The sequence below is a fragment of the Austrofundulus limnaeus genome, unplaced genomic scaffold, assembly GCF_001266775.1.
Source record: "Austrofundulus limnaeus strain Quisiro unplaced genomic scaffold, Austrofundulus_limnaeus-1.0 Scaffold992, whole genome shotgun sequence".
NCBI classification, from domain to species: domain Eukaryota; kingdom Metazoa; phylum Chordata; class Actinopteri; order Cyprinodontiformes; family Rivulidae; genus Austrofundulus; species Austrofundulus limnaeus.
In genome coordinates, this window is record NW_013953394.1 from 74029 (window position 1) to 86116 (window position 12088).

The 12088-nt window shown below is 40.7% G+C and overlaps 1 protein-coding gene across 1 annotated transcript in view; it reads right to left on the reverse strand.

Annotated features, from left to right (window-relative positions):
* The window catches only part of sgsm2 (small G protein signaling modulator 2), a gene marked incomplete at both ends in the record, with an annotated part of 138574 nt that overhangs the window by 73510 nt on the left and 52976 nt on the right, over positions 1-12088 (reverse strand). Inside the window, 1 exon segment of the mRNA XM_014030062.1 lies at positions 291-465. Coding sequence (XP_013885516.1) covers positions 291-465 — 175 coding nt within the window.

The window sequence follows — 12088 nt, forward strand, 5'->3', positions numbered from 1 at the left end:
CCTTAAAACATCTCATTATTCTGGTGTTAAATAAATAGAAACAATTTTGATAATCTTAATTGACCTAAAATGGGAAAAGCTTGATTTTCACATCAGTGTGAAAAAATGCATACCTTTATATAAAAATATAGTGTATGTAAACTTCTGGTTACAGCTTGAAATCAGTTTTACAGCCACTGAGCTAACACTGTGTTACTCCCTGTTCCCTTTCTGCTGTAGACAAACACTGACAAACAGCAACCCATTTTCAACAGGTGCAGGAAAGGTGAAGCTTTGTTTGGAGAACATACGTGTGGATATCAGAAGGCTGATGTATGCAGGCACGGCCAGCTGTGTAGTCGAATGATATGTTGCTGCCGGCCGTTGAGCAGGACTGGCACAAGGACTCGTGAGTGGTTCCTTCTGCCTGTTGCCATGACAGCGGGCTGCCTCCAAACCCTTGTATCTCCATCATTTCCCCATGGTCTGAACCAGAGAAGATGAAAGTAAGAAAAGAGAGATGTTTGAGACAAAATGGATGCTCCTGTCTTCCTGAAAACAGTCATTTAATAACAGCATATCCATTTCAATCTGATTGTTTCATGCCTTACATATTATGACATTGGTCCCTCAGCTCAACCATAAATACATATTGCCATGTATTTTTGGACTGTTACAACAATAAGAAATGAGCAGATGGATGGAAATTTTACACTTAAAGTAAGAGTTAGAAATCTGGTGTAGAGTGGAAACCAAAGGTGGAACAGGAGAAAGAGTTGTGTAAAAGATATAGGCAGAGAGGGATGCAGGAATCCATGCTGGTTAACAGCAACTCACTCAGAGAGGGGCAGAGGAGACAGCAAGGCTGGAGAGGAACAGRTGGAGGGGACAAKGCTCACACTCAAACCATGCACAAAGCCAGAAAAAAAAAAAGAATTCATACTAGAAGAAATCAAATGAACTCGAGTAAAAACGGCACACAAAGAGGAAGGGAAAAAAAGACAAACTTCAACATCAAATCAATGCTTTTCACCTTAATTCTTCAGGTTGAAGCTGATGACCAGTCATAAATATGAAGATGTGCTTTGGTTGTTCAATAACGCCACCCCCTTCCCCAACTGCACTCCCTACCCCACGCACCACTAACACCACCATCAAAGTTGATTGAGAACAAAATTAAAGAAAAAAAAAAAAAGAAACAGAATTAATTTCTGGAGCAAGAACACTTTCCTTCACTGTAAAACTACACCGGACCTACAGCTACCCTGCTCACACAAGGACTCCACATCTCTACTACTGCGGAACCCCACAGGACCATAATGAGAGGGGTGGAGGAAGGGATGAGGAGAAGGTGGGGTGGCGGGTTAGTGAAGAATTACAGTGAACAGCATCACATCAAACAACAGAAGAGAAACAACCAAACAGGTGAGAGGAAAAAGACTAAAGTAAAACAGGAGAGAACTTATCATTGCAAATCCACATGTACACGGTCATTCTTTACAGAGAAACAAAGAAAATAATGAACCGGGTGCATTCTTTTCCATGCAAAACATTGTCAAGCATATTAGCAGTGAAAATGAAAGAACTAGTTGTGTAAAACAAGAAAAACACAAATAATAATAATAAAACATATAAAGCAATGCTTGGCCATTCTGTTAACACTGTTGAGTCATGCTCCAAGAGTCCTGCCACAGCCCAACAGCAGTCACAGCCAAAAAACAAAGACGGATGGAACTGTAACGTAAACCCAGAAGTTGAAGCCAGAATGGGACCAGTTTCCCTGAAACTGTTTCCAGTACAAGTTTTAAGTCCCTCAGCCCCACTTAATGGGAATAAACAAAACATTGTTGTTGGTAAATTTAAAATTGCACTTCAGATGTTTCTCTCAAGCCCTTGTTGATACATGTAGTTCTTACCTTACTGCTATGCAAATATAAATTCTTCCAACGTGTTTAGCTGTAATTGATTATTTCATGCTTCAAAGAAAGGTCATGTGTTTCCATGACTGCAGGGAAGTAGTCAGGACTTCAGTGGTGGGCACCAGTCTGCTAAAGCGCAAAACCGCTAATTGTGGACCTAAATATTTTGTTTGWTCTTTAGCGGTCTTACTAATTTTTATAATTCATAAGCCGATTTGTGCTTTCTAAAATTAAAATGCAGTACTGCTAATAACTAATTACAGCAGGTAAAATAAGTATTGAACACGTCACCATTTTTCTCAGTAAATATATTACTAGAGGTGCTAATGACATGAAATTTTCACCAGATGTTGGCAACAACCCAAGTGATCCATACATACAAAGAAATCAAACCATAAATGTCCAGAATGAGATGAGAGCAACATTGAACTGTTTGGATGCCAGAATACACATCATGTTTGGAGGTCAAATGGCACTGCACATCAGCCCAAAAACACCATACCAACAGTGAAGTTTGGAGGTGGGAACATCATGGTGTGGGSCTGTTTTTCAGCATATGGTACTGGCAAACTTCAAATAATTGAAGGAAGGATGAGTGGAAAAATGTACAGAGACATTCTTGATAAAAATCTGCTTCCATCTACCAGGATGATGAAGATGAAACGTGGCTGGACATTTCAGCAAGACAATGAGCCCAAACACAAAGCCAAGGAAACTCTCAGTTGGTTTCAGAGAAAGAAACTAAAGCTGCTGGAATGGCCCAGCCAATCACCTGACCTGAATCCAACAGAAAATCTATGGAAAGAACTAAAGATCAGAGTTCATAGAAGAGGTCCACGAAACCTTCAAGATTTGAAGACTGTTTGTGGAAGAATGGGCCAAAATCACACCTGAGCAATGCATGCCACTAGTTTCTCCATACAGGAGGCGTCTTGAAGCTGTCATTGACAACAAAGGCTTTTGTACAAAGTATTAGATAAATTTCAGTAAGTGTGTTCAATACTTTTTCCCTGTGCCATTCCACATTATTACAAATAACTTCATTTCTGGACATTTATGGTTTGATTTCTTTGTATGTATGGATCACTTGGGTTGTTACCAACATCTGGTGAAAATTTCATGTCATTAGCACCTCTAGTAATATATTTACTGAGAAAAATGGTGACGTGTTCAATACTTATTTTACCCGCTGTATCTACCAATCATTATGTTGAACAGCAGAAGGTATGACTGTCAATGAATCACAACACATGTGATCTATCCAACAACACCCCTCCCAGATAAACACACTTATTGTGAAGGTATACATCCTTGCTGACTGTTACTTTGGGTCACGGTTCTCATTTTACAGTTATTTCCCACAATGTTTTGTGTTTGCTTACGTAGCAGGAAGGCAGTGTTTAAGAATTCCCTGTCCCAGCTAAAACAGTAAACGTTTGTAATCCATACTAAAATTTTGTATGTATTGATTTATTTTACTTTACAATCAGAGCTCCTTTCTAAATAAAATAAAGTTTAAACACTGGAGCTCAATACTTGATGTAACTGGTCGAAGCAACGGGGTTAGAGACTCAGAAATGATTTAAAGATGTTATGCTCATGATGGCTGACATCTAGTGGTCAACTGGAGCAACTACATGGAAAAATTTAACATCCAAGCTCTTATTTTGAAGGGAAGATAGTTTCCTGTACTCCATACTTTTGTTTCCCGTCACAAAYCAAATCCGTCATGTACCCAGAATGCATCGCTTCAGTTTTCCAATAAACAGTTTTAAAATTACTTTATTGATGCTTCTTTAATGAAAAATCTACAACAAACAAAATAAAAAGACAAAGAAGCAGCYGAGCTAGCAATCCTCAACAACTTTTTAATTTTTACACCAGGAGCCAAAGGTCTGTTTCAGGAAATCACATCCCCAGTAATCAGCAGTTGTAGGATTAAGCTGTAAAAGCGTTCATACACCACTAGTTGGCAGTGTTGTGCAWATATTATACATGAATTATTGTCAGCTAGTAAGTGTCAAATTGAATGTGTGCTTTAAAATTAGCTTCCACTAGTTTTTCTATGGCATAAGTGCTTTGGAAATTGCGGAGCTAATTTTTGGATTAGTGCTGCCCACCACTGCAGGACTCAAACCCCAACATCACAAGTGCACAGATTCTGGTAGCTTGTGGGGGAAAGTTATAAACTAAATTTCACTGCATCACAATATAAACATGAATGAGTTAAAGTTAATTTCAAACTATGAAAAACTGCTCATTATGTAATGGTAATATTAACCTGCAAATGATAGAATTTTAAATATGTACAGCTCTTGGACTGTTTACAGTGCCCACACAGCAGATGACATAAGGGGTTCTTTCCACATTGAAAGCCAGTGTTTGGAAGTACTTTGGATACTATGAAGTTAAAGAGAAAAATTAAGCTGGCAAGAGCCATACTCTATGCAAGCTGTGTACATGTTTCTATCTGAAAGAGAAAGAAAAACAGTTGGTAGCTACTACCATCTTTAAAGGAAGTAATTCACTGGGCTTTGAGGAGTTGGCAAACAGCATTTGTAAGAGTCTACAGAATGTCATAAAACATTTGAATCATGGTATGACATGGGCAGAGGTGGGCCAAAAAATGTCTATAGCTTAAAATACACATTTCCAAGCTGTGCAAATGACAATATGCCACTTTTTTTAAAAATGCAAATACAAAATGCATACTGTGTATTTTTGGAAAAATGAAAAGTCAAATTATCTTATAAAGCCTATACAGTAAATGTTTTTGTAATATTTAGAATTGTATTTCTCCAAAATCCTGAGAAGTGAGAACAAATTCTCTTTGTTATGTTTATGAATTATGTATACTATAACTAGAATACATTTTCCCACAGACAGACAGACAGACAGACAGACAGACAGACTCTCTAAAACACACACACAGAGGGCACTTCTAAGGATCTGTCATTCTGTTTAATTTATGACATTTTGTTTAGGCCACAACGTGCTAAATGTTACAAAACTCTCAATTCTAATTACTTTTTTTCCTGCAATTGTAGTTTCTCAGTTGCCACCATGCTTTATTCAGTTTTTGCATTTTCATTTTCTTCTTCCTGTAGTTTTTTAAATCTCCTGACAAAAAATGAGACTGGACGAGACGAGACTGATGGAGGGTTGCAGTTTTTACACAAGACTACCTTGTTGCCTGCCGCTGCAATGCATATTAGAACATCATTTTCAGAAAAGAAGTATTGTACACCATCATAACTCTAGTTTTATTTGTCATATCAGCACGATTTAAAAACTGGGGTTAAGTTTTTTATTGTGTTATGTTATTGGATTTCTGTGCTCGTCATGGATTGTCCATAACGAACACAATGTTCAAACATAAGGGTGTCTAAATGTGCTCTTGGCACCAGGACACCCTAAGTCCGATGATCGACTTTGTTGTCATTTACTCTGATCTGCAGCCACATGTTTTGGACACTCAGGTGAAGAGAGTGGTGGAGCTGTCAACTGACCACTACCTGGTGGTGAGTTGGCTTCRWTGGTGAGGGAGGATGCCAGTCAGACCTGACAGACCCAAACGTATAGTGAGGGTCTGCTGGGAACATCTGTTACAGTCTCCTGTTGGACTGAGCTTCAACTCACACCTCCGGGGGAACTTTGAACATGTTCCGGGGGAGGTGGGGGACATTGAGTCCGTGTGGGCCATGTTCCATGCCTCCATTGTTGATGCGGCTTACCTGAGCTGTGGCCGTAAGGTTGTCGGTGCCTGTCATGGTGGCAACCCTCAAACCCGCTGGTGGACACCGGTGGTGAGGGATGCTGTCAAGCTAAAGAGTTCTTTCATGTCTTTTTGGCCTGTGGGACTCTGGAAGCAGCTGATAGGTATCGACRGTCCAAGTGGATTGCGGCTCGGGTGGTCACTGAGGCAAAAACTTGGGCGTGGGAGGAATTTGGGGAGGCCATGGAAAAAGACTTCTGTATAGCTTCTGGGCAATTCTGGTCCACCATCCCATGTCTCAGGGGGGAAGCAGTTCGCCACCAACACTGTATATGGTGGGGATGGTGCACTGCTGACCTCAACTCAGGATGTTGTGGGTCGGTGGGAAGAATACTTACAAAATCTCCTCAATTCCATCAGCATGCCTTCCCATGAAGAAGCAGAGCCTGGGGACCCTGGGTCGGACTCTCCAATCTCTGGTTCCGAGGTCACTGGGGTGGTTAAAAAGCTCCTCGGTGTCAGGGCACCGGAGGTAGATGAGATTTACCCAGAGTTCCTTAAGGGTCTGGATTTTGTGGGGTTGTGTTGGTTGATGTGACTCTACAATATTGGATGGACATTGTGAGCAGTTCCCTTGAATTGGCAGACCGGGGTGGTGGGGACTTCAGAGTCTGTTCCAACTATAGGGGGATCACACTTCTAAGCCTCCGTGGTAAGGTCTATTCAGGGGTCCTGGAAAGGAGGGTCCGTCAGATAGTCAAATCTCGGATTCAGAAAGAGCAGTGTGGTTTTCGTCCTGGTTGTGGAACACTGGACCAGTTCTACACCCTCAGCAGGGTCCTGGGGTGTGCTTAGGAGTTTGCTCAACCAGTCTACATGTGTTTTGTGGACTTGGAGAAGGCGTTCCACCATGTCCCTCAGGGAGTCCTGTGTGGGGTACTCCRGGAGTATGGGGAACCAGGCCCATTGATACAGGCTGTTAGGTCCCTGTACGACCAGTGCCAGAGCTTGGTCCACATTGCAGGTAGTAAGTTGGACTCATTTCCAGTCAGGTTTGGACTCCACCAAGGCTGCCCTTTGTCACTGATTCTGTTCATAACTTTTATGGACAGAATTTCTAGGAGCAGCCAAGGTGTTGAGGGGATCGTTTTTGGTGACCTTAGGATCAAGTCTCTGCTTTTTGTGGATGATGTGGTCCTATTGGCTTCATCAGATCCTGATCTCCAGATCTCACTGGAGTCGTTCACAGCCGAGTGTGAAGCGGTTGGGATGAGGATCAGTSTCTCCAAATCCCAGACCATGGTCTTGAGCTGGAAAAGGGTAGCATGCTGCCTCTGGGTCGGTGAGGAGGTMCTGCCCCATGTGGTGGAGTTTAAGTATCTCAGGGTCTAGTTCATGAATGAGGGAAGAAGGGAGCGGGAGATTGACAGGTGGATTGGTGCTGCGTCTGCAGTGATGTGGGYGYTGTACCAGTCTGTCGTGGTGAAGAGAGCTGAGCCAGAAGGTGAAGTTCTTGGTTTACAGGTCGGTCTACGTTCCTACCCTCATCTATGGTCAGGAGCTTTGGGTAGTGACTGAAAGAAGGAGATCACAGATCCAAGCAGCTGAAATGAGTTTCCTCTGCAGGGTGTCTGGGCTCTCCCTTAGAGATAGGCTGAGAAGCTCAGTCATCCAGGAGGGACTCAGAGTAGAGCCGCTGCTCCTCCATGTCCAGAGGAGCCAGTTGAGGTGGTTCATCTGGTTAGGATGCCTCCTGGATGCCTCTCTGGTGAGGTGTTCTGGGCACATTCTACTGGACCCAGAGGAAGGCCCAGGACATGCTGGTTTCTCAGCTGGCCTGGGTACTCCTTGGGATTCCTCCAAAAGAGCCGGACCAAGTGGCTGGAGAGAGGGAAGTCTGGGTCTCTCTGCTTTGGCTGCTGCCCCTGCAACCAAATCCCGGTTAAGCGGAAGTAAACGGATGTCCAGGTAAAGTTTTTGTGCTCTGCTTTTTAATAAATTTGAAGCAGTTAAATATGACATTGTTCTGGTTAAAGTGATTTAGATGGCTCTTGAAACCAGGATAGAGTGGTGTGTGCAGGGACTCCAGGGATGTTAAAGAAGAGGAATGTAATTCAGCTGTTTAAGACAGAGTACATGTGTCTGAATGGGAGGCAGCAGGTGGAACAGAGAGATCACAAGAAGCATAAGGCACAAGTTTATAGGAACTCAAGTACTTAGGTAAATTCATGTAAATGTAGAGCTAATAAAAGAGAGACACCTAGAACAGTTAAGCTACAAGTAGTCTATCCAGAAAAATTGGAAGTGTGGTAAAAAGGTGAAGAAAGAGTCTGAGCCAAGATGGAGCGGAGAAAGAAAGGTTTAAGGAGTTATAATAAAACATTACAGATGAACAACTGGGAGGTGATGTTAGAATGGTCAGATTAAGATGGCTTGGACATGTCCAGAGAAGGCACAGTTGGGATAATGATTTATGTTCGTAATGGAGGATGGGAACAAAGGACATATGAATATGRAGTGACATTTTTCTGAGACCAAAATCTATTTAAGATATTAGGGTCTCAAGTAGACCTTATATAAACTCCTCATGTTACAAGTCTGTGATGCACACGTCGACAGTGGGCTCAGGACAACATGGGCCAAGGTGGACATGCATACACGGACTTGGACCCTGGTCATAACTGCTTTGCAGTTCTTGTTTATTTATATTTTTAGTTCAAAAAATGTTGTCAGAGGGGAAAAAAGCTTAACACTTCAGTGTTGAGGTAAATCTTTAGTCTATTTCAGGTATGAAAGATTCTATGATTAGGATTTCATTTGAAGTGTCATTATGGATGCATGAATTATAGTTTTATATTCCCCCATCATGTAATCAAGAAGTGCCTAAATTGCTATCACTTTATGGCAAGCCAGCTTCCATAAACGGGGTCCTGCTGACCTTAATTACCAACAACAAGAGATGATCTATTAATTTAAGTCTTTGGTCAGCGCTGTTAATCTACAAACAAAAATAAGCTTTTAAACTATTCACTAAGACCCTGGAATCTGTAAAGAAATTGTGGCATAGATGAGTGGCCACAATGTTCTGTGATGCTGTTCAGGAAATGGAGTGTTTCTGAAAAAGCATGTTCCATGTGGTTTTCACAGGATCCCTGCCATCTGAATCGAACTGGCCCAGAGAGAGTGCTGCTCAGCCAGAGGGAAAGTGGATCAACAGCTGATGTGTTATTAACTGTTTTTTCTGTGATATCTGCAACAAAGTTACCATTCTGAGGATTATGATGGTTCTAGACTTAATTTTATCTTAACTACATAGACAAAATGTGACCAGTTATTGAGTTTTATTAGGGAAAGGCTTCCAGGCTCTTATTTAATATGGAGCTACATAGTTAAAAGTTTTCATCTGATCACAGCAGGCCTCAGTGATCACATGAAGGTGATGTGGAAACCATTGAGACAGCAAGGAAAACTTCAACTGACTGTCCCTAAAGGTTAATAAATGACTAAATAAACTTGTACGATGCTTGAAAATCCACAAGAATTATACATTTGGCCACAAGAAAACCTTACATTATAACCTGGGCCTTAAGCTTGTTTTAAATGCAGATTCTAAATCATAAGTGATGCTGTTTTCTAATAGGAAATTTGAAAGCAGTCATTATTTCAACTGAGGGTCTGAAAATTGAAAATGTGTCACAGTATAAATATTTAAGATTTTTAATTGATAAATCTTTGTCTTTTTCTTACSATATTCAACAGCAAGTGAAGAAGCTGAGATTAAAATTAGGATTTTAATTTCAGGATTAGATGGTGTCTATCTTTTGAGGCTAGAAAGTGACTGGTTGATACAGCATTTATGTCTGGACTGGACTATGGGTACTTTTTCTACATGCATGTTTCTCTTAGATGTCTTTATTCACTGGATAATGTTTATCATGGAGCTGTAAGATTTATATCAGGTTATATTATAAAGGTTTTACACATCAYATCAATAAACAACTTGGTTGGATGGGTGGCCCTGGCCACTCGTAGACTCTGTCATTGGCACATTTTTTTTTATTTTTAAGGCCATATTAGAACTACATCCATCATATTTGTTGGCCTATATAAATAGAAATTCCACAGGAAGATTTTCGCTTTGTTTTTATTTTTCCTTTCAGTGCATGAAGTTCTTGGTGAACTTTGAAAGAAACTTTTTTCAGTTTTCTGCTCCATCTTCTTGGAACCAGTTGCAGAGAAACGTGAACCTAAAGGTGCTGCTGTCACTAAATATTTTTAAGGCTGTTTTTACTGATTGTGGGAAGGAATCATCTGTAAAAGTTTTAACTGAGGAATCTTTAATCTATGACAGTGTAAACCTTTTCTATATTTGCAGTGAATGTTCTGTAACCCCTTTGTACTGCTGCCAACCTTGGTCAGGATTCTCTTGCAAAAGAGATTCTTCATCTCAATGGAATTTTCCTGGTGAAATAAAGGTTTAATAAAAAAAACAGTTTTTTTCATTTAATTGAGTAAAACTCCAGATTGTACATCCATATATTAATTTTCATTACCCGCTTTCCCTTTCTGAGTCACAGGAAGCTGGTGCCTATCTCCAGAAGTCACTGTGGAAGAGACGGGGTACATCCTGGACAGGTCACAAGTCAATCACAGCAACACTTGGAAACAAAGAAGACAACCATTCACACTCTCATCCACACAATTTATCTAACCATTTACCCTAACATGCATATGTTTGGCATGTGGAAGGAAACTGGAATACCTGGAGAAAACCCATGTGTGCACAAGGAGAATACACTAATTCCATCCAGAAAGGTTTCAGTTTATGTAATCCTGTAACCTTCTCCTTGAGAGGTACCAACTTTAACCACCATCACTGCCATACCACCCAACTCCAGATTGGTAAAGAAAAATATATCAAACTGAAAAATGATGCGTTCATCCCATGTGTTTTGAAGATCCAAATAAAACCTTCAGAATCCACGTTAAATAAGATACCTCTGTGAGCAATCAATCAAAAAATCTTAGTTCTAATAATCCAGAGAATAAACACAAATTCAACACCTTAAAGTTATAAGGGTTACAAACTAAGCAATAAACACCATGAAGACCAAGAAATTCTCACCTGCTCCATTTAATTTATTTAAAAACAGACTGATCTGCTGTAAAAACCTGCTAGCAACTCTCACAGAGCAGGCAAACAGGACATTAATCAAAGAAACATCSAGGACGACAAAAATAACTCTGATAGAGACAGGCTACTTCTCTGCAGAGATGACAGCATTTGTCCATAGAACCACTATAAGCTGCATAGAGTTGGACTTTATAGAGGAGTGGCAAAAAACAAAAACAATGCTTATATAACAAAAGCAAACAACAAACACAGACCATTTGGAATTTACTAAAATTTATATTGAAAACTCCCAAAACAGCACAGTATAGAACAGGCATAGAGTGTAATATCTATAATAAAAGGCACTGCACAAGTGTGTGTGTGAAGAGTTTTGCTGTGTAAGAAGGGTTACAAAAAGCTATAYAAATGTGAAAAAATGGAACATCCAGTTTGTAATTTCTGTGGATAAAATCTGTTACAGTCAGAATGTTAAAATCTAACTAGTTTTCGAGGACAGCATCATGTCTGTCACAAACATTAACACCTCTCATCCTGCTGACAACCAAATCCCCACACTGAAGCATGGTGGGGGCAGCATCATGCTTTGGGGTGCTTTCATTGGCAGGAACAGGAAACTGGTCAGAGATAAAAGAAAGATGGATGAATGGAATTTAAAGAAATTCTTGAAGAACGCTTTCAATTAAATTCAGTTCAGTTTATTTATGTAGCACCAAGTCCCAACAAGTCATCTCAGGGAACTGTAAAACCATGCATGAGACTGGGACTAGATTTAACACTGAGATGGAGGTTAATCTTCCAATGAGCCTGAACACACTGCTGGAGCTACACTTCACAAGACAACCAGTTGTATGTTCTGGAATGACCTCAGTCCAACTGAGAATGTCTGGTTTCAATAACAGATTGTTAAACACAAGGAGCACCAAACAACACAAGGTGCACCAACCAACACAAAGAGAACCGAACAACACAAGGAGCACCAAACAACACAAGGAGCACCGAACAACACAAGGAGCACCAAACAACACAAGGAGCACCAAACAACAAGGAGCACCAAACAACACAAGGAGCACCATCAACACAAGGAGCACCAAACAACACAAGGAGCACCATCAACACAAGGAGCACCAAACAACACAAGGAGCACCAAACAACACAAGGAGCACCATCAACACAAGGAGCACCAAACAACACAAGGAGCACCAAACAACACAAGGAGCACCAAACAACACAAGGAGCACCAAACAACACAAGGAGAACCAAACAACACAAGCAAACAACACAAGGAGCACCAAACAACACAAGGAGCACCAAACAACACAAGGAGAACCAAACAACACAAGC